This window comes from Nuphar pumila, chromosome 10, assembly GCF_984573655.1.
Source record: "Nuphar pumila chromosome 10, dmNupPumi1.hap1.1, whole genome shotgun sequence".
Taxonomy (NCBI): domain Eukaryota; kingdom Viridiplantae; phylum Streptophyta; class Magnoliopsida; order Nymphaeales; family Nymphaeaceae; genus Nuphar; species Nuphar pumila.
Window position 1 is genome coordinate 31,921,066 of NC_143258.1, and position 23,145 is coordinate 31,944,210.

Sequence of the window (23,145 nt, forward strand, 5' to 3'; positions counted from 1 at the left end):
TACTGAAGCTGAATACCGGGCTATGACAACTACCACCATGGAACTCGTTTGGTTACAAAGTCTTCTGAAAGATATGGGTGTCGACATCTTCGGTCCTTCGAAGTTATGCTGCGATAACAAAAGTGCAATTTACATTGCTAGTAATCACATTTTCCATGAGCGCACCAAATCATATAGAGATGGACCGTCACTATGTACGTGATGAATATCTGAGAGAAACAGTTACACGACTATATGTCACATCAGAATATCATGTGTCATTCTTCTTCACTAAAGCTCTTCTTGCTATTCGTTTTATTTTTCTTCTTGGTAAACTTTCGATCATCTCCTCGTAAAGTTTGAGGGGATGTTAAAATATATGTATAAACACACACACACACAAACAAACACACACATATTTATGTATAAAATGCCTGATAGGGGTAGTTTGGTCATTTCACATCATTGTTTCTAGAAACAACTATTGTAATAGGTAGTACCTTTTTTATTTTTATGTCTTCTTTTTTATTGCCTACATTGGGGGTCCCACACTATAGTCATTGGGGGCTCTCAACGACTATGTGGGAGCCCCCAATGGTTCCCTTTTCCATTCCTTTTTGCACTCCTTCTTTGTGTATAAAGAGGGGGTTCTCACCTTGTATTTTTTAAGCTTTTGAGCTCTCATTCGATAAAGCTCTTTTACTTTTTTGTAGCTTTTTAAAGGCCTCTTGTATTGTCCCTTAGTGGATTTTTTTTCTATTTCTCTATTGTGACTTTGTGTTTGTCCATTGTTGTACCTTCTAAATGCATTAAGCATTATTTAATTACATTTTCGCATACTTCGTTATAATACATTTATATATATTCAGCATGCTTGGCTAAAAGAAGAAATCGAGAGTTGATACATAGGTTAACATATGCTTAAACAGGGAAAAATCGATGGCATGCTCACATCAAATAAAAAATATATGAAATCGTGATGTAATACATATTCTTATGCATATTTTTGAATTAAATTTTCCTTTTCCATCTAAACTTACGCATGAACCTTATTTAAACATATTTCTTCCCGTAAGAACCTAGAGAGAAACTCGTACCTTAAATCGAAGTGTAGAAAGAAAAACGAAAAATTGACGGATGTAGAAAGAAAACTAGATTTCTTCCTTTCTTTTTTTTTTCTCTCTTTTCTTTCTTTTCCCTTTTTTCCTTCTCTCTCTCCCCCCAACGAGTTTGGGGTTATCTCCACTCTCTCCCTCTCTCTCTAGAAACACGAGTTTCTATATAGAGGAGAAGACTACCCCTTTTTATACTATGTTGTCCTCTTATTTATTTTATTTTTTAATTAGCTTCTTATCTAGAGGGTGATGTCCCCTCTTGATATCTCTCCGGTCTCTATTAGCGAGTAGAACTCTACCTCTTCTAGATAATCCTTTTTATTATTAATTACTTTTATTTTATTATTTATTTAATATTTAATATTATATTCTAAGAATATTCTAGAGGGTGTTGCTTCCTTTGGAATTCTCTCTATAGTAGAGTTCTATTCCAAGTAGAACTCTACCTACCCAATTCAAATTTTAATTTGATTTTAAAGTTTTAAATTGATCATATATGGATTTCAGATTTAGATCCGGATCCAAGATCCAAATTCATATCCAAGATCCATATAGATCTTACCTGGACCAAATCCTAGTTAATATGGGTCCTGGATTGGGTCCATATTCATATTAACTTGGATCAAACAGAGTGGATCCAGTTCCGATCCAAACCTGAAAAAGGCAAAAATAGAGGCGGGTCATTTTTGAAAAACGTGATTTTTGGGTCAGCTGCAACTCAATTTCAGAAAAATAGGGCACCAACGTTCTCAAAATTACGAGACACATCTAATGGTATACATACCTTATTTTTGCCTCTGAATTTAACTTGAATTTTGTTTGATTTTCGCTTGAATTTAAAGGTTAAAAAACAAAAAATTTCTCAAACTTTAATTGTCTCATTTTGGTCTTGTTAGTGGGCTCTGGGCCACAGACATCACCTAAATTTAAAGATATTTTCCCATGAATTTATTATTCAACTAAATATTAAATTAACAATTCATATTTTTTGAAATTAAAAATCATGGAAAAATACGAGATATTACAAAATCAGAGTGGATAATCTCTTCTGCATAAGTTTTTAAAATGTCCTTTAAGGAATTGATCTCCAGCACCTTTTCTAGCTTCACGTCAGAGTGTACCATAGAATTTCACATGCAATGACTTATGATGCCGGGAGTTAGTAATTTAAACTGACGTAACAACTCAAATAAATTAGTCGAGTGAGCCCCTAGTCAGTCTCTCTCTCTCTCTCAGATTAATTATTACCTTTGGCTCGAAATTTAAAATTACAAAAATCAGCTGAGTCCTAGATCCCTAATTGGGTGCAAGAGACCTTGACAATGATGTTACATAATTTGATGTGTTGGTTCCAATCATCATCTTGTAAGACAAAAAAATTCATCATAAAGTTAGTGGCCTCTCTAATAATCATAGCTGTGTTCCACCAATATCCCTGTGCCTAGAAGTTCTCGAGCAGCATTTGTACTGTGAAACCACATGAACATCTGTTTATTGTAAAAGCATTGGATATGTAGTGAATAAACGATGGGACATCATGAAGTCTAAGCTTTCATTTATTACTTCGCATTTGTTGGACTCTTATTGTCAGTTGGTTCAACGAGTGAATGTAATGCTTTGATGGTTAAACTCATAAACGACACAGGCATCTCTACCAAGATAGTATATGATGAACAACTGAAAATTCCATCATTTTTTTTCATGCTTACTGTAAGTAATACTGTGTTGCCTAAATGGCATGAGCAGCTCCTTGTTTCTATTTTGCTGTCATAATCCATATGTAGAAGGAGTACGTTGGCCGTTGGGTTATATTTTTTGGTGCTAGCTTCAATCTATTGACACACAAGATGCTGCTGCTCATTCTTGACTAATATCCTACTGATATTTGGAAAAAAAATTCTCTAGTTTTTGAAATTTGCCATTTGCCATGTTAGTCTTTTACATGTGTAGATATATGCTTTAATGTCATGTAGCTATCATGATCATTTTGTAAACTTTTTTGTGGAATACTTACACTACCATGTGCTTATACATTGAAAAAGATGCTAAATTGGGATATTTAAGCATTGAATATTGAAAGCTGCATTTGTAGTTATATATATTTATTTATTTATTTGATACTTTTATTGTTTGGAGCTTGTGCTTGAAGTTGATGTGTAATTTGTTTCAGGGTATGGAACCATGAGGATACTGTGCTGCTAAATACTTTTGACAACCATGATTTCCGTGAGAAGGGAGTTGCTAAACTTTGTCTTTTAAATGAGCTGGATGATAGTTTGCTTCTTGTTGCTTCATGTAAGACCTGTTGCCAATATGATATTTGTTAAAGGGTTGTAGTGGTTCAAATGAGCCACTTCTCGATGATTCTTTTTCCTATGAAAATAAATGCTGCTATTTATGATCAGGTGATGGGAATATTCGTATATGGAAAGATTATACTCAAAATGGTAGACAAAAGCTTGTGACAGCTTTCTCCTCCATTCAAGGCCATAGACCTGGTGCACGGAGCGTAAGTGCTGTTGTTGATTGGCAGCAGCTTACCGGTTGCTTGGTAAATATCCTTATTCGTTTGCTTGCGTAATATCACCATGTTACTTATTTTGAGATGCATAGATTAGCAAATATTTTGGTATTGTTTGGCTTAAAAATGCATCGATTCATGTCCAGTATGCATCTGGGGAGATATCTTCCATTATGGTTTGGGACCTGGACAAAGAGCAGCGTATAAATGCAATTTCTTCTTTATCAGATAGTAGCATCTCTGCATTGGTAAGTTCAACCTTTTGCTTATTCAGGTCCTGGTTTCTTCTTTCCTTTTTATCCTCTTCTCTCCAATTAGCGACTGTTGATCTTAAGTGTGACTACATCCCTGAATCTATTGTAATAAGTGACTTGATCAGATCCTTGTCTCTCTTTTATATAAGTCATGAGGTTTCATTGTGTGTTAAATCCAGGAAGCAATGAGAAAGAGATGGTCATTTGAGTTAACCGGTCATTGACCTTGCAGTTCTCAACTGTAATGACACATTAGTGTGGAGTTACAGCTTACATAGGAGTTAACCGGTCCTTGTGTGAAAATTTGGATTGCGCTACCTTTTCAAAAATAATTACTATGCTCCTTTTTTAAGAACTTTGAGAAAAAGGGAAAAAATAAAATGCTTGGATTTCATAATTGTCTCTTGTTTTCTTTTTCTGATTCTTCCATTCTTCACCAGGACTGCAGAACTAAATTGCCTTTATTCCTTCAGTACAGTTCCAGAGTGTCTTATTTTCTAAATTTAAACAATATCCTTCTAAGAATAGCATTTAAAGATTTTGTCATTCTTTTCTAGCTTATTTTTGTCCATAAAACAATTCTGAAATATTGGATATCTCCAAGAAGTCTGAAACTTATTTGAAAAATATGGAGAAACTAAATTTTACAATTTTTTAATATTTGTAAAAAAATCGTGGAAATTTTCTAAGATCTTTTTTCTTGTCTGTTGTTTTCGTATTGAAGGTTAAAGGGGAGTTGTCGTGGACATGCTCATTTTTGTTTTTCAATAGTTTGCTCAACTTTTCTTCTCTATGTTTTATGCTTGTTCTGTGTCCATGTTTCAAATCTCGATGTACAATTGTACCTTATTGCAGCTATGTCTACCTTGTATCCTGAACAGAGAGAGACCATATTAACCATTGGAGTAGTAATAGCTAATGTTAGTACGAGAGATACCATCAATTAGGCATGCTTTTACTTTATTGATTATGTATTGGTAACATGAGTTTGGTATCTTACCCAACTTAGTGGTGCATTTTCTTTTCTCAATTTATGCTTAAATTGTGTATGTGCTAGGTGTTCATCTGGCCATGGTAAAATATCGATATTATCATTGTAAATTCAGCAAACTATAATATAGGTAAAATATCGTGATATTATCACGATATTATCAATTAGTTTTACTGTTTTTATTTATTTTTTACATTTTAAATATGTTTTTCTTCTTTCTTTTACATTTTTGCTTATTTCTTTTATTATTTATGTATTTTTGTCTAAACATGACATTTTCTTACTTATTTTTGTTATTTTTTATATTTTTTAAGCCCTGAGATTTTTCTGAGATTTATCACCAACCCAATAATATCGCGAGAAATAGCTGATAGCGATATTTGTGACTATGATCATGGCTTGAGCAATATATTACAAGTTTAATGTGCCAAGAAATGAACTATTGTGTAACACCTTGAAATCTTAACCCAAATTTTGAGGATTTTTTTTTTCAATACAGCAGAAACAAGTCATCCCATCGGGTTAAGCATTCCAGAACATTACAGGTGTAGCAAAACCAAAACATTTATTTCAATATCAATAAATAATAACATCAGAGTTTCTCACACTATCCCTGGAACAGTAAATCCAAAATCTCGATCGAAGCCTCATCCCGCAGTCGCTCATAACCTCTACTCTTCACCTGAAAATTTATGGGAATTAGACTACAACTGTATAAGTAAGAAATCTGTAACTTTTAATGTGGTATATCATGAATCTAGTATGTGATATGGGTGTCAAGTATGATGTTCAACACATACCAAAAATAAGTAATGGTTTATGTTACGACAATTAACAATTTATCAGAAGCTAACTGACAGATAACATCAATAACATTATTTAAATATCTCATAACCACATATACGAATTCACACAATGATTCAGAGGAATGCAATTATGACAATTATATAATTCAGGTACGCATTCATGGTACATCCATTATGCCCCAAAGAACATAAATCAATACCATGAATTACAATTCGTAGAATAGGGCATTTAACATACATTAGAAATTAAACATCATGCATCCACCAAATATATAACAATGAAGGGAACAGATAACATATGCATGTTCTAATGCATAACATGAAGATACATGATTTATGTGCAGTGCATGAACACTTTATTATCTTTCATTAAAGTTTTCTCTTTCATATGCATGCCTTATTAATTGCATGCAATTTAAGTTCCTCTTTTTTAATTATCATTGCCTGCGGATACGCCAAACGGGTACAAACCCCGAGGTCAAGTCGGTTCTCAGGGTAACTTAATACACAATTTGTATTTTATTACTAGGTTCCAAACTTAGCCTTCGACCGAATCACATTCGGAACATTAGACCTTTACATCTAATGTCGGGGACACAAGCGACACCCACGCCCACAAGTGTTACTTTCTTGGTACAAAAAACAATCACAACTGTGACAGATACATCACCTCCAGGTAAAGTGACAAACTCTTCCTAAAATCGTAGCCAGAAGAAGAAACCTCAATATCGGGTTCAGGGGACAAAATTTCAGCATACAATTTTTGTACCTCATAGTCTCTCCAAGACCGGAACTCTAAGATCCTCATTCTTCATATGAGATATCCTAGAACGTATATTACACTGTTCTTATTCATTTTTTTTATTAAGAGCCAATTATTGAGTTTTGCAGTTCCACATGCAAAAACAAGGCAAAAGCTCGCATCTACCCCTGCGAGAACCATCACGAGACTCCAGCCTGTGGAAATACATCGAACAGTGCAATACAATCACATTTGCAAATCAACATGCAAAGTTAATAACATAGGCTTGCAAATTAACATGCAACCATAAGCTCGCAAATTCAACATGCGCAGCTCTTCACGGTCTACCACCCGTGGCAACAATAAAACCATAGTATAAATATGATTATCGCGATGCAATTAAACAATTACAGAAAGAGCAAACCCAAGCTCCAGGCTCTCCAGGCCTGTGATGATTCATTTAGGCCGTCGATGCATCGTATGCAAAAATCATAACTTGCAATTTATGCAATGAGGTCAACATGCCTCCAAATGCACATCCATTCAAGCCAATTTAACAATGTGCATGAGTTACCAGAATCATATGCATGTGTTCACCATCCATGTGCTTCATGTAATCACTTAACACACATGCATTCATCTATAATTCATAAGTACATAAGAACATTTATGCATGATTGTACATGCCAAACACACATCGATTTCATGTATGCATATATACTTGAAACTGATTCATAAATGCACGATAATCAAACATGTTCCATAAATGTAGGCACATGAAACTTTTCATTTATAACATAAGTTAACATCCACTCCCATGAACATAACCTGGACCTAAGAATTGAATTTCAGGGCTGCACACATTCATATCATGTATGCACCTGTACCCAAGCAATAGAATATTAATAAAAATCAAATATCTCACATGTTACCAATTCCACAGCACAATCACCGATGCCCCGGTACCTTTAAACCAGTCAGGCATACAACATTTAAGTTTAAGTTTTCTATCAGTTTTATTGTTATTGCGAACAAGTTAACCACCCAAGTACCCGCATCAAGTATTCAACTCATATTGCCCATTAGGCAAGATTTCCCAAGCACCCTCTCCTAGTGCTATGTTGCCTTTGTTGCCATTTGCTAATTTCAGAAAAATATATAGTGTGCTAGGCCATTGATCGCTAGAAGACAAATTATGCACCTTAGCATGAAATTAATCATTAGAGAATAAGCAACTCAATAGGCATTTTAACATGAGCACATGTGTAGCTTATTCAGAGCCGTCCAAAAAGTATGCACTTTGAATGTCAGATTTTATGCAGTTTAATATGCACTTATCATCAAAGAAAATGGGCAGTTTCCCACCCATTGTCACAACCCTGTTGACACCTGATTTGCATAACTAAATTGATTTAAAAGATTGAATTAACAATAATGAGGCTGACATGTTTCTCGAATGCAAACACAACCAAGGAACCAGAGCCACATTTATGTTCAACTGAGAAGAAAGATACAGCCATATGAAGTTTTGCATGATCCAGCTCATTGAATGTCACACCAATTACTTTGTCAATATTTGGAAAAACCAAAACGCACCAAAATAACACCCCTCCTATAATTTTTACGAATATCAAAGTCACCCAACACACGGACATGCACAAGAGGAAACCCTGACCCCATGAGAACACAATTCCACAATTCAGCTAATATAGGCTTAGCATGCCATGAAAAAAAAATCCAAAATAAACCACACACGACTATTTAAGATTGTAACTGAAAGAGGTACTTTAATGTTGTCCTGATCAATAACTCAAATAACCAAATAAATGCTAGGAATTAGCAAACTTCAAAGAAAGAAGCAAAATAAAAATAACAATTGCCTGAATAATCACAATGTAATGTGATAGTCGGAAGGCCTCAAGGCTGTAGAAAAAGAAGCACAACATGCTTTCATGTGATGGAAAGGAATAAGCAATCACTAAAATGAAAGCTTATCAACTTGTACAAGAGAGACAAGCTTACTGTCTCCTCAGATTTTGGGGTTATCCAATATCAACATTGGACCCTTCCCCTTCACCCCCCCCCCCCCCCCCCCCCCCTCTACCACCACCACAGTCTGGGGTTTCTTTGTTCAATACCAGAAATCCTCAAATTAGAGGATCGATCTGAGGGTTTCTTGCAACCAAACCAATGGGATTTTAGGGTAATCAGAATTTCCCCTACAACCCTGAGTTACCCGATACTACACAGAGCAAATCCGACTCTACCACAGAAAACCCCCAAATCGCTGTCATCACCATAGAAAACCCCGATTTTGGTCTCCCAACACCAAGAATCAAACCCTTTCTCCAAATCTAGGTTTATCATACTCTAGAATATGAAACCCCCAAATCATCTACTGTCTTTTGCTTCCTGGCAGTCAAGAACCCTATCAAGAACGACTGAGCATGCAATAGGTGTGCTTTCTTGACCGACCCACAACACACACAAGATACAATCAACACCAAACAAGAAAAGTGCAAAAATCCTACCTGTTTCCGGCGATCGGAGGAGATTATCTAGAAAATCCTGAGCTTCTGGTAAACAAAGATGACAAAAGGATTTGCTTGCTTCGATCCCCTCTTCCACTCGGTTCAGCTGTTTCATCACCACATCCATGACTTTAAGTGTGCTACCCACAAGATCCCTGACATTGATTGCACTCCAAAACAAGGGGATCACCCTGCTCAAATCTTTATCTATCAAGTGTACTTGCTTTGCCTTGACATAAGGCGAGTTTCCCGAAGGAAGGCCAGATTTCGGTGATGGCAACCTGTTCTTGATCTCTGTTGCCGGTAAGTCCGGCGTTGGAGGGGCAGATCTCGTCATTTGAATCGCAGGAGGCTTCCTTGTTGGGGTGTTCTGAGCACCGTAAGCCATTTATAGGCGACAATGAGAGAGAGAGAGAGAGAGAGAGAGAGATGAGAAGTGAGAGGGCGAGACCTCACCCTCCTCCCTTTGTAACCCCCTCCCCTTCCCTTCTTGACGCTATGCAAGAATCAAGGTTGTTAAATGTGATGAGGCGAAACGAGGCGTTGAGCATGTTATGAAGCGAGGCGTAAGCCTCGAGGCGTTGAAGCGTAAGCTTCATGATCAAAATAATAAAAAATATAATATTAATAAAACAATGAAAATTTTAAATAAAAACTACTAATTTGCTTTTAGTTATTTTAATACAAAATTATAAGAAAATAAAATAAAGATGTTTAAAGAAAAGCAAGGTAAGCCGTAAGAGGACACTGATTTTTCATTTTTAATTAATAAAACTTATTTTTGATATTTGATAGATAAACTTACATTTTAAGTGAAACACTATTAAAAGGCATTAAAATCATATTAAATATTAAAGTAATGTTTTAAATTTTCGCTGTCGGAGGTATGCTTACCACTAGGGGATTCAACGGGTCAGGTTTACCTAGACCCGAACTGTACCAAACCCTAAGGGTTTGGCTATGGTGATAAATACGAAGACCCGGTCCAGACCTGAAGGTCCTATTAGTACATGGATCCTAGTATAGTTTGTGAAAAATTATACCAGACCCAGACCTGACCCGAGTTTCGATTAAGACCTCCAAATTTTCAATGTGAAAATGCTAAAAAAATATTATTTTACTGGCATGGTCGGGTCTGGTTCATTTAGTTCTTATCTGGTCTGAGCATGGTTTCTCTTATAATGGGTCTGATTAGACTCAGATCTAAACCCGATACCATACCCAAAAATTGGGGCAAGGTTTGGTTTCACTTGAGTCTGAACCAAACCCTACCCATTGACACCCCTACTTACCCCCCCCCCCCCCCCCCCCCTCTAGGACGCTTTTGTAACTGTATGATTCTATATTGAGAACTTGAGCTCTATTTCATAAAAATACAAGTATGGCTTGATGTGCAACTTGTGCCCAAAATTTTATTGCAAAATAAGATGTGGTGGAATAGATTTGTTTTTTACCAATGAAAGCCTATCGAAAAAAGCTTGACCCATGAAAATCTATTTTTGGTATTTTAGTATATAAAAATTTATTTCTGTTATAGTATTATTAAAAGTGTCACTGAAAATATTTAAACTAATGACACGTGTTTGAGTCAAGTTGGCATGTCATACCGTGTCATCATCAAATGTGAGACACCCACTTTTTTTTTATGATAAGGACGGAGGACCACGTCACCTAATGGGCCCACCTCCTGTGAGGTAAATTCGGACGGGATCACCGACACCCAAGCCCCTGGACGCTTCAGGTACTGAGTGTGCGCCTCGCCTTTGAGGCGTACGCTTCAAGTACTGAGGCGTACACCTCTCAAAACACTGGCAAGAATCGTGGTCATTAAATGAAAGGTTCAAGCTACTTCGCTGGTCGTTAAATGAAAGGTCCCAGTTTTTACTGGTCATTAAATAAAAGGTTCCAGCTCCTTCGCTGGTCGTTAAATGAAAGGTCCCACTTTTCACTGGTCGTTAAATGAAAGGTTCCAGCTCCTTCGCTGGTTGGTTGGTTTTTGATAAATGCTCTTTTTAAAAGAAAGTTTTTTTCAATAAAATCTTTGGAAAATCGTCAACCAAAAGTAAATAACCGACTTTCCACGAATTGATAGAAATGACCATTTTACCCCTAGTGGGTATTTACAAAAGAAAAATATACATATTTATATATATATGTGTGTATATGTATCTCTCTCTCTATATAAATATATATATGAGGTGCATTTTAACAAAGCCATAATCTTGCCATGTCTTATTCTTCATTCTTTTCACTTTCTCAAATAAGTGGTTAAAACCTTGGTTTTCTTATCTATGAGAGGTATTTCTTTTCCACTTTCTACCTTGGTGAGAACTAGTTTAGGTTCTGAGTCGGAATCATCTACTAGTCCCCACAACCTCTTTCTCCAAAGGTGGTGCTTCATCCGAGCCCCGCGACCCGCGATGCCGCTGGATCCACCTTTAGCGTGGATCCTGGTTGGCCCTTTAGTGCTAGATTCATAATGAACGTGGATCCGTAACGGATTCTGGATCTACATGTTGGATCCATTTGGGTCCAACCACGGATCCAACCCCAAATAATTAGTTTTTATACTAATATTATTCTCTTAAAAATAATTTTATTTATTTATTAAATATTGTTATTACATATATATTTTTAATACCCATATCTATATTTCTTTTGGATTTGGGTAATGGATCCTGGGCCCAAAACCTTAAAATCGTAGATATTACATATTGTGTCAGTCTACACAAGACTGGTTTGTTAGAAAGGTCCTGGTTAAGTGTTGTGAAAGCATTGTGTGTCTATTTGGAGCCATATCTTGCAATCCTGTTTGTGTAGACCTGCTTTTGCTTCTTGTTTGGCTTTCACCATGCTATATTCTAGCTCGAGGCTGCCAGATTTTTTATTTTTCACAAACAATAATGCATGTCTCGATGATAGATCTCTAACACTTGTTTTCTATGGGTAATGTTTATATTTGCTTTTTTTCCCTACTTTGCTTAGTGGTTAAAATCCTGCCCCCCACCCCACCCCCGCTACCTAGGCACACGCCTACTGCTAGGCAGGTACTTAGGTGTGAGGGTGCTAAGGCTGGCATTATATATTTGTTTTTTATAATGTTTAAAACATTTTAATCATGTTTTGGTTGTGTATTTTGAAACATTCAAGTTTTCTTAGTTTTCTTCTTATTTTTATATTTTTAAGATTTTTTAAATACTTGTACTCTTTTATGGGTTTGTAGGTGATGTAGCTAATCTGATACTTATTTAGATTGATTTGAATGATAGAAATGTAATTATACTTTAATTGTTTAGCTTCGTTCATGAATTATGCATTTTTTAGCTCCACTTATTTAACTACATAAAATGTGTTTAATATGTATTTTTTTATTTTTAAGAATTTATTGTATTCTTTATTTTTTATTTTTGTTATTAGTCTTGTTTAGGCACCGACTAGGTCTTAGGGGGAACTGGTGCCTAGATGCCGACTAGCGCTTTTGACTATGTAGCTAGTTTGTATGCATTTACTTTTTTTTCTCTTCTATGTTTTTTAAATAGGAAATAGTTGATTGGTTTAACTATTTCTTGCTTTTGTGTAAGAATATCATTAGAAGTAAATGAAAGCCTATGTCAGATAGGAGCGGGTGCGGATGTGGTGATGCGACACTTTAAAGAAACTTGGGTGTGGGTGTGCGGGGAGGGTATATATATATATATATTTTAACAGTTTTAAGTTAACACTACATGTATGTGTATGCATTTATGTAACACCCCAAATTTTCTATCTCGAAAATCGTATAATTTTTTTTGAAACAGTTTTATAAAATTGCAGCGAAAATTCAAACGGGATAAAAACTTTGGCGTATTACTTCACGAGTACATCTTTTTTCAAATACACATTGAATTTAAAATTAATCTATAATTAATTAAATTATCCATTTCACTTTAGATTTAAATAATGACAATCTTTCAAATTTATAGTAATATTAGAGTCTTGAGCATTATAAAATGCTCGCAATCCAAAACAGTCGAAGGAGTGAGAAAGGCTTGGCTCGGTCTCCATCGCAACCTCTCGTCATCGCTTGTAAACTCATTCGCTACCTGAAAACATTTAATTTTAATAGGGTCAAAAAATTAAGTCTTATTAGGGTAGAGCTATTCAAAACACATAAATTAAAACAAGTAGGCAGAAATTAATTTGACTTTTCACACATCCAACAAAGATTAAATACATCAAAATTATATGCATGAATTTCTAATATGGCATTCAAGCATACATTTACAAAATTTATCTCAATCAATCATCCACTTAACTATGAATAATTAAAGATGCACGTGTAATGAAGTAAGCGAAAATAAATATAAGGATGCTAAAGCATACCCAATGTCCTATAACGAACACCCACAAGTGCAACCTGTAAAATTGTCTATGATAAGACAATACGCATACGAGCACAAATACTTTAGAAAAGATGTGCACGAAGGCACTCTCACAACACTTGAACAAAGTACGCAAACGCGTAAAAATAATAAACATGCACTATGGCATGTATTTTATAGAAAGAAGCAAGTGCTTGAGACTCTCAAGCTTAGAGAAAACAAGGGGGGAACACCCCTATTTATACAAGAAGAAGGAGGTGCAAAGGGGCTCCCAAAGGAGTCGTTGGGGAGCCCCCAACGGTCACATTTGTGACCGTTGGGGGACCCCCAATGCACCTTTATGAAAAGGTAAAAAAAAAATAAAAAAAATACAGAAAATAAAAAGAAGAAAAATACAACATATTCCAAATGGAATATGCGCAAGAAGGGAAATTACAATTATACCCTTATCGGGTAAACAAAAAAAAATATAAATATACATATTTATATATATAGAGATACATATACATATAAATATTATATGTATATGTATCTCTATGTATATAAGTATATATATTTATATTTACATCAACGATTTTGGGAGATACATTTTAACACAACCACAATGAACAAGTCCACAAGGGACAAATACAAAAGCCAAAAGGGCTTACAAAATAAAGAGAATGTTATTGAGCATATGAGCTTGGAAAAGCCTATTTTACAAAGGTGTGAACACCCCTATTTATATTTATACAACTAAAAGGGAGACCATTGGGGGGCTCCCACTAAGAGTCGTTGGGAGCCCCAATACAATCCCATAAAAGAAAAGAAAAGAAATAAAAATAAAAAAGAAAAGGAAAAAGAAAAGAAATAAAAAAGACTGAAATGCCCCTATTCGGCTGAAATACAAGAATACCCTTTATCGGGTATGACACATGTTTTAACACCCTCCCTCAAGTTTTACGGGGAGATGACTGGAAGCTTGTTAAGTAGAAAGATAAAGCGAGGAGCAACAAGAGCTTTGGTGAAGAAGTCCGCCAACTGGTACTTGGATGTAACGTTTGACAATGTGATAGTTCCTCTTAGATATTAATCACGTACATAGTGACAGTCCATCTCAATGTGTTAAATAGGCTTGTGAAAGCTGTGGTTGCTTGCGATATAAATGACACTTTTATTGTCACAACACATCTTCGAAGTTGTAGAAATGACTATGCTCATATCACTAAGAAGGTTGCGAAGCCGTACAAGCTCCATGGTTGTAGTGGCCATTGCTCGCTATTCAGCTTCCGTTGAGGACAAAGATACTTTGTGTTGCTTCTTGCATCTCCAATAAATCATAGTCACCTAAAAACACAGAAACCTATAGTTGAGACTCTATCATTGGGATTTCCTCCCCAATTAGCATTAGTATAAACAATTAAATTAAATGACGAAGATAAGGAAAGAAAAACTCCCTTGGTTATAGTGTTTGTAATGTATCTGATGATTCTTAAGACTGCACTCATGTGCACCATTGCAGGTGCATGTTGAAACTGACTGACTGAATGAACTGCATGAGCAATGTCTGGCCGAATGATGAATAAATATGTCAGAGACCCGACAAGTTGACGGTAGGGAGTAGGATCTTCAAGAAGAGTTTCATCTTCCAATCTTAATTTGACATTGATAACTTCAGGGGTTTCTGTTTTCTTGTCGTCGAAAATGCCGGACTTCGAACAAATGTCAGTTGCAAGTTTCATTTGAGAAAGAATGTACCCTCTGGGTGAATACGCCACTTCAATACCTAAAAAAATATCTTAAGAATCCAGGATCAGACATGTCAAATTTTTTTAAACTTTCTTGATATCTTTAATTCCGTGCGTATCACTTCCAGTGATAATCATATCATCTACATAAAGCAGGAGAATAACCACCAAAGATCCTATAAGCAGTGTCAGTATAGCACAAACGAAAACCTAAATGTGTCATTACATTGCTAAATTTATCATGCCAAGCTTTTGGGGTTTGTTTTAATCCATATAAAGCTTTGTTGAGTTTAAGAATTTTGTCATTACCAATACATACCCCTGGAGGTGGATCCTGTGAAAGTATCTTCAAATCAATAGAGAACAATATTGTTGAAAATAAATACGTGCACATACGCACAACAAGAACACTTGAAACACTTGTGCACAAAAGCACAAAACACGAACTCACAAATGTGCAAATGCACTAATAAGATTCATAAACAACAAAAGGCTGGGCAATAGTCCCAAAACCCTAGAGAATACAAGAAATAGTGCCCATATATATAAGGCATTGGGAGGGCCTTGGAAGGGGCTCCACATAGTCGTTGGAGGGGTCCAACGACTAGTGGGTTGGGCCCCTCCCAAGGCAAGTACACTATCATTTATTAAAAGAAAAAGAAATTAAGAAAAAAAGAAAAAAAAAGAAAAAAAGAAAAAAAGAAAAATACAAAATAAATACGAGCATATTCACAAAAAAGAATGTGTAAAATGCCTAAACTACCCCTAAGACTAAAGATAGAAATATATATTTTATATATATATATATATAATAAGTAGATACATATACATATATATATATATGTATATGTATTACCTTATATATATAATATATATACTAAATTACAAGTTGGATTTACATATTTTAACACCCCCCTCAAACTTAGGGCAAGATGACCGAGAGTTTGCCAAGGAGGAAGTTGAACCGCGAAGCACACAAAACTTTAGTAAAGAAATCTGTCAATTGTTATTCTGACCAGACATAAGGAAGGTCAATGACTCCTTTGAGATACGCCTCACGAACATAGTGACAGTCCATCTCGATGTGTTTAGTCTGCTCATGAAAAGTGTGATTTTTCGCAATGTAGATTAGACTTTTGTTGTTGCAACACAGCTTGGTGGGCCCTTCTATTGTGATCCCCATGTCTTCTAGCAACTGATGAATCCATACAATCTCTATGGTAGTAGTCGTCATTGCACGATATTCAGCTTCAATTGAGGAGAGCGACACCTTTTGTTGCTTCTTGCATCTCTACGAAATTAGTGAGTCTCCTAAGAATACACAAAAACCAGTGGTGGAGTGACGGTTATTTAGATCACCTCCCCAATCAGAGTCAGTATAAGCAATTAATTTTAAATTAGAAGAGGACACAAAAACTCCCTTATTTAGAGTATCCTTTATGTATCTTACGACTCGCAAGATGACACTCATGTGAACTGATGTAGGCGCATGCTGAAACTGACTTGCAGTATGGACTGCATGAGATATATCTGGTCTGGTAATACTTAGATACATCAATGATCCTACAAGCTGTCTGTAGGGTGTAGGATCCGAAAGAGGAACACCATTATCAATTTTCATCTTTGCCCCTACTACAGCAGGAGTTTCACAAACCTTCTCATCTGTAATACCTGACCTATCAATGATCTCAGAAGCAAGCTTAGTTTCAGATAAAAAATACCCTCTAAGAGAGTATGCTACTCCAATCCCAAAAAATTAAGTTAGAAAACCCAAATCAGACATTTCAAATTTATCTTTCAAAATAGATTTTATACTCTTAAACCCGTTAGAATCACTCCCAGTGATGAGCATGTCATCCACATATAATAATAAGATCACAATCCTTGCATTAGATTTTCTAACAAATAGAGCGGCGTCAGTAAAGCAAGAAGAAAAACGATTTTCAATCATTACAAAATTAAACCTATCATACCAAGCCTTGGGGGCATGTTTTAGTCCATAAAGTGCTTTTTGAAGACGGATAACTTTTCCTTTGGGAAACTCCATTCCAGGTGGAGCATCCATATAAACTTATAACATTTTTAACATCCATTTGAAAGATGTTCTACTTGTTGATAAAGGCAACAATTATAAGACATCGGACAATGACCATACGAGCTACAGGAGCAAAAGTTTCCTCATAGTCAATACCATACTCTTGACTATATCCTTTTGCAGCCAATCGAGCTTTATATCTCTCAAGAGATCCATCACTTTTAGTCTTTACTTTGAAAACCCATCTACATCCTATTGTTTTCTTACCTTTAGGAAGATTTTGAAACTCCCAAGTTTTTGCTTTTCTCAGAGCTCCAAGTTCATTATCCATTGTTGTAATCCATTCAGGGCACTTTCGTGCTTCTTCAAGGTTTCTTGGTTCTATATGAGAATGAATGACACTAAGACTGACTCTATATTTAGGTGAAAAAGAATCATAGAAAATAAACCTAGAAAGAACTTTTCTACTTCTTTCAGTTGTACGGGGGATGACTTCACTCTGAGGAGCACTTGGACTAGCATTATCATATTTTTCAAGAGCACTTCTAAGGGTGTTTCGGTCTCTATGAATATAGGCGATAGGATCTCTAAGTAATCCTTCATCAATATGTTGATGAGATGAAGAGAGCAAGCGAATGTTTTCCTCAGTTTCATTTTGATTTGACTCATCATCACTAGTATCATCGTTTTTATCTAGTAGATAAAATATAAAAGAATAATCTACATTCTCATCATGAGATTCACAATATTCGAAGCCACTAAGATTTTTCAAAAAACTTACATTTCTGGAAACATACAGTTTATTACTTTTGACATCATAACAGTGAAAACCCTTTTGGGTTTCAGAATAGCCAAGAAATGCACAAGGAATGACTTTTGGAGAAAGTTTGTCATTTTTATCAGTAAGAACAAAACATTTACACCCAAAGAATCTTAACCTGCTATAATCAGGTTCCTTTTCGTATACTTTTTCAAAGGGATAAATTTTGCTTAAATTTTTTGATGGAAGTCTGTTTATGAGATAGACAAAGGTAAGGGCTCCCTCAGCCCAGAGATTCTTTGGAATGCTTTGTCAAATGAACAAAGTCTTAGTTGTTTCAATGATATGCCTATGCTTTCGTTCGGTTAACCCATTTTGTTGAGGGGTTTTCGGATAAGATTTTTAGTGAAGAATACCAAAACTTTCAAGATAACTCTTGAATTCATTTGAGAGGTATTCTCCTCCAGAGTCGGACTTAAGGATTTTTAGGCTTCCATTGAATTGATTTAAAATCATCATATGAATTTTTTTAAAAGTTGAAAAAACTTCATGTTTATGTTTAAGAAAATAAATCCAACAAAACCTAGTGTAGTCATCCACAAAAATCACATAGTATGAAAATCCTCCCTTAGATATCACAGGAGCCGGACCCCATACATCGGAATGGACAATTTCAAAAGGTTTTGTCGTAAACATGGATCTTTGAGGAAAAGGTAAACACTTCATCTTCTCAAGAATACATTCATTTCATAAAAAATCACTTTTACAAAGATGTTTAATAAAAAGCAAATAGGAGATTTTAATAATATTGGGATGACCCAATCTCTTATGTCATACATGAATATCTTTGTTTTGAACAACATTACAAAATTGAGTCTTGGGAACTTGAAGAAAATTAACGTAGTAGAGGTCTCATCTTCTAGAGCCTTCCCCAATCAATCTCCCGGACTGACGATCCTGTATCCAACATTTATTAGAAGAGAATTTTATATCGCAACCATGGCCCGAGAGTTGGAAGACAAAAAGAAGATTTAAATTTAATTTTGGGATAAGACGAATTTTTGGGACAAATAAATCTTGTTTTTCAAAATTGCATATTCCTTTAATTTCAAGAGATGTTCCATCCGCGGTTGAGACAAAGGATGGAAGAGAATTTTTAGAAAAATTTGAAAGAGAGCAAGTACTTGGGGTCATGTGAAAAGATGCCCCGGAATCTAAAAGCCAAGATGTCTTACCGGGGGGGTGGGGTGGGGTGGGGTGGGCAGGGGAGAGATGACATAGCGGCTCCAGAAATGCCTCCCTTGAGAAGAGGTTGCAATGCTTCTACGATTTGTTGAAGAGAAAGAGACCCACTTGATGATGAAGGTCGTTCCTCCGATTGGGATGTCATAGCCGTTGCAATTAATTTCTTCCATTTAGGGCACATGGGTTTGATATGTCCTGGTTCTTTACAAAAATGGCAATTCAATTTGCTATAGTCACTTTTGCCATACCGATCATTTCCTCCTTGACCTTGTTTCTTGAAATGAGGAGGTCTATAGGTCTTCACATTATTCCTCGGTCTTGACACGACATCAACCACTTCACAATCTTCTTGAGTAGAAGAGACAACAAGAATGCTAAGATTACTCTTGCTAATCCCCATATGAGTTTCTTCACCACTTAGCTTAGTGATTACATCTTCAAGTGAGGGAGATGTGAAGGCGGAGAGAAGAGAGGACCAAACTTGTTCAAATTCGGGTCTAAGACCATTTAGAAAGTTGAAGAACCGGTCTTTCTCAAGTTGTTTGTGCCTTAATTCGATTGTTTCTCCACTCCATTTTGGTTCAAGGATGGCAAGCTCGTCCTAAATAGAGGATAATTCGGCAAAGTACTCCCGAATGGACATCTCATTTTGTTGGAGGGTCAAAGCCCTCTTTTGGAGATAGTACTTGTGAGATAAGTCTCTTGAAGTGTACATTTTCTCAAGATACAACAAAGCTTCGAAAGCTTCTTTAAACTTGATGATATTGACGTTTATCTTGGTCTCAACGGATGAAAAAATCCAAGATAAGATCTTGAAGTTCTTCATCTCCCAATCATCATGCTTTTTAGAATATTCTTCAAGAGCCCTTTGCCTTTCTTTCCCTTCAAGGATCTTAATATCCCCTTTTTCAATTATGGTGATTTTGGGTTCCGGTTCCGACATTGAACCATGAACGTAACCCCAAAGCCTCTTTCCTTTAATATGGGCTTCCATATTACCGGCCTAAACATGATACTTTGAGCCATTAAGTTTAAACCCAAGAGAGAAATGGGAGTCTTTTTCGCCCATTAGAAAGGAAAGAAGAGAAGAAATAATACGTACCTCAAATATTTTTCGCGTCTTTCTTGATAAAGGAGACTTCTAAAATATTTCCCAAAGAAGATGATCCACTTTAAACTTCAAAAGCTTGAAGGCACGCTTTTCGAGGCACTCAAACAGAAGAGACTCGCAATTCTTCTTCTTCAACGAGGCTCTGATACCATGTGAAAGTATTTTCAAATCAATAAAACAATATTCTTGAAAATAAATACGTGCACATACGCACAACAAGAACACTTGAAACACTTGTGCACAAAAGCACAAAACACGAACTCACAAATGTGCAAATGCACTCATAAGATTCATAAACAACAAAAGGCTGAGCAATAGTCCCAAAACCCTTGAGAGAATACAAGAAATAGTGCCCATATATAGGGCATTGGGAGGCCTTGGAAGGGGCTCCACATAGTCGTTGGAGCCCCTCCAACGGTCACAAATGTGATCGTTGGAGGGGTCCAATGACTAGTGGGTTGGGCCCCTCCCAAGGCAAGTACACTCACAAATGTGCAAATGCACTCATAAGATTCATAAACAACAAAAGGCTGAGCAATAGTCCCAAAACCCTTGAGAGAATACAAGAAATAGTGCCCATATATAGGGCATTGGGAGGCCTTGGAAGGGGCTCCACATAGTCGTTGGAGCCCCTCCAACGGTCACAAATGTGATCGTTGGAGGGGTCCAATGACTAGTGGGTTGGGCCCCTCCCAAGGCAAGTACACTATCATTTACTAAAAGAAATTAAGAAAAAAAGAAAAAGAAAAATACAAAATAAATATAAGTGCTTATTCACGAAAAAGAATGTGTAAAATACCTAAACTACCCCTAAGACTAAAGATAGAAATATATATATTATATATATATATATATAATAGGTATATACATATACATATATATAATATATGTATATGTATTACCTTATATATATAAAATATATATACTAAATTACAAGTTGGATTTACATATTTTAACAGATCCATGTAAACCTCTTCATTTAGTTTACCATTTACAAATGCATCTTTAACATCTAATTGATAAATAGGCTATTTTTTAATAGAAGCAACAACAATAAGGGTCCTAACACTTGTCATTCTAGGAACCAGGGCGAAGGTTTTCTCATAATCAATACCGTATTCTTAGGAGTATGCTTTAGTTACTAACCTAGCTTTGTAGCGTTCTAAGGACCCATCGCTCTTAGCTTTGACTTTATAGACCCATCTACGTCATATGTATTTTTTTCCCATAGGTAATGAAGTTATTTCCCAAGTTTTTGCTTTTTTAAGTGCACTAAGTTCTAAGTTCATGACCTCAACCCATTGGGGAAAATTCTTAGCCTCATTATAGTGGGATGGTTCATGGAATGAGTGTAACACAATTAGGTATGACCTATATTTTGGTGTTAAGGAATCATAGGAAACAAACCTGTTAGGGGGATTGGAGATACGACTGGATCTTCTAAGTGAAGTTTTCTCTATGCTAGAATCTCGAGAGTATTTTTCCAACGCATTCATGGGAACTTGTTGACCACACCGAATATAGGTTTGAATTGGTCTACTATCAATGATATCGTTTTCATCAACATTTTCATTTTCAATATTATTAAGAGGAGTGTCCTCTTGGTTATTCACTAAATTTTCATTAGGAATCTCTTCTTCTTGAGGAAGAAGATCAAACAAGAAAGCATATTCGCTTTCATTAATATCTTTAGTTCTCTGAAATCCATTTTCATTTTTCAAAAAGGTTACATCTTTAGACACATACATTTTGTTATTTTTGGAATCGAAGCATCTAAATCTTTTTTTATTTTCTCCGTAACCTAAGAATACACATTCAATAGCTTTTGGTGATAATTTATCTCTTTTATGTGAAAGAACAAAACATTTACAACAAAAATTCTTAACCTATTGAAATCAGGTATTCTTTCAAATAGTTTTTTATTGGGAGATATATTTTGCAAAAATGATGAGATCATTTTATTTATCAAATAAATTGATGTTAGAGCGGCTTCGGCCCAAAAACTTTTTAGAATTTCTTTTAAAATAAGAAGAGTTCTAGTAGTTTCCAAAATGTGTCTATGTTTTCTTTCTGCTAAACTATTTTGTTGAGGAGTTTTAGGACAAGATTTTTAATAGCAAATTGCATTGGTTTCTAGATAGTTTTGAAACTCTTTTGACAAGTATTCTCCACCCGAATCAGACCTAAGGATAGAGATATTACTTAAAAATTGATTTTTGACAATCATATGAAATTTCTTAAAGAACGAGAAAACATCGGATTTTAAGTTAAGAAAATAAATTCATACATATCTAGTAAAGTCATCAATAAAAGTAACATAATATGAATATTCTCCTTTTGATATGATAGGAGAAGGCCCCCATGCATCTGAATGAACTAATTCAAAAGGCCTCTTCGACACAAAAGTTCTATTTGGAAAATGAGTGAATTTCATTTTTTTAAAAATACAATCCTTACAAACAAAATTTTTCTCATTACAAAATTTTTTCTCAAAGAGAAAAGAATACATTTTCGAGAAACTTGGATGTCCAAGTCTTTTGTATCAAGTCTCAAAATTTTTATCTTGGACATAATTACAAAAAAATTTGGTGGGGAGTTTTAAGTAGTTCATGTAATAGAGATCCCCCTCTTATGACCTTGCCCAATCTGCTACCCGGACCGAAGATCCTACAACGAGCAACCCTTATTTGAGAAGGCGATTTCACATCCATGTCGAAAATTTAAGAAACAGAGAGAAAACTTAAATTTAGTTGTGGAACAACTCTAGCATTTGGCACAAGAATTTTTTTAAAAGAGCTTAATGTTCCAACACTTGATTTGTAAGGATGTTCCATCAACAGTTGAAACATAGGAGGTTTTTGAATTAGAACATAAGTCAGATAGCCCATTTTCAACCGGTGTCATATGAAAAAAAGCTCCTCAGTCAAGGATCCAAGAAGACATACCGGGAGGAGATGAAGAGGCAAT

At 35.5% G+C, this 23,145-nt stretch overlaps 1 protein-coding gene across 1 annotated transcript in view; it reads left to right on the forward strand.

Annotated features, from left to right (window-relative positions):
* RAPTOR1 (Regulatory-associated protein of TOR 1) overlaps positions 1-23,145 on the forward strand; it is an 85,440-nt gene that overhangs the window by 53,794 nt on the left and 8,501 nt on the right. The window contains exons 18-20 of the mRNA XM_090018906.1: positions 3,265-3,389; positions 3,500-3,645; positions 3,762-3,863. Of these exons, the coding sequence (XP_089875032.1) occupies positions 3,265-3,389; positions 3,500-3,645; positions 3,762-3,863 (373 nt within the window). The remainder of the gene's footprint in view (positions 1-3,264; positions 3,390-3,499; positions 3,646-3,761; positions 3,864-23,145) is intronic.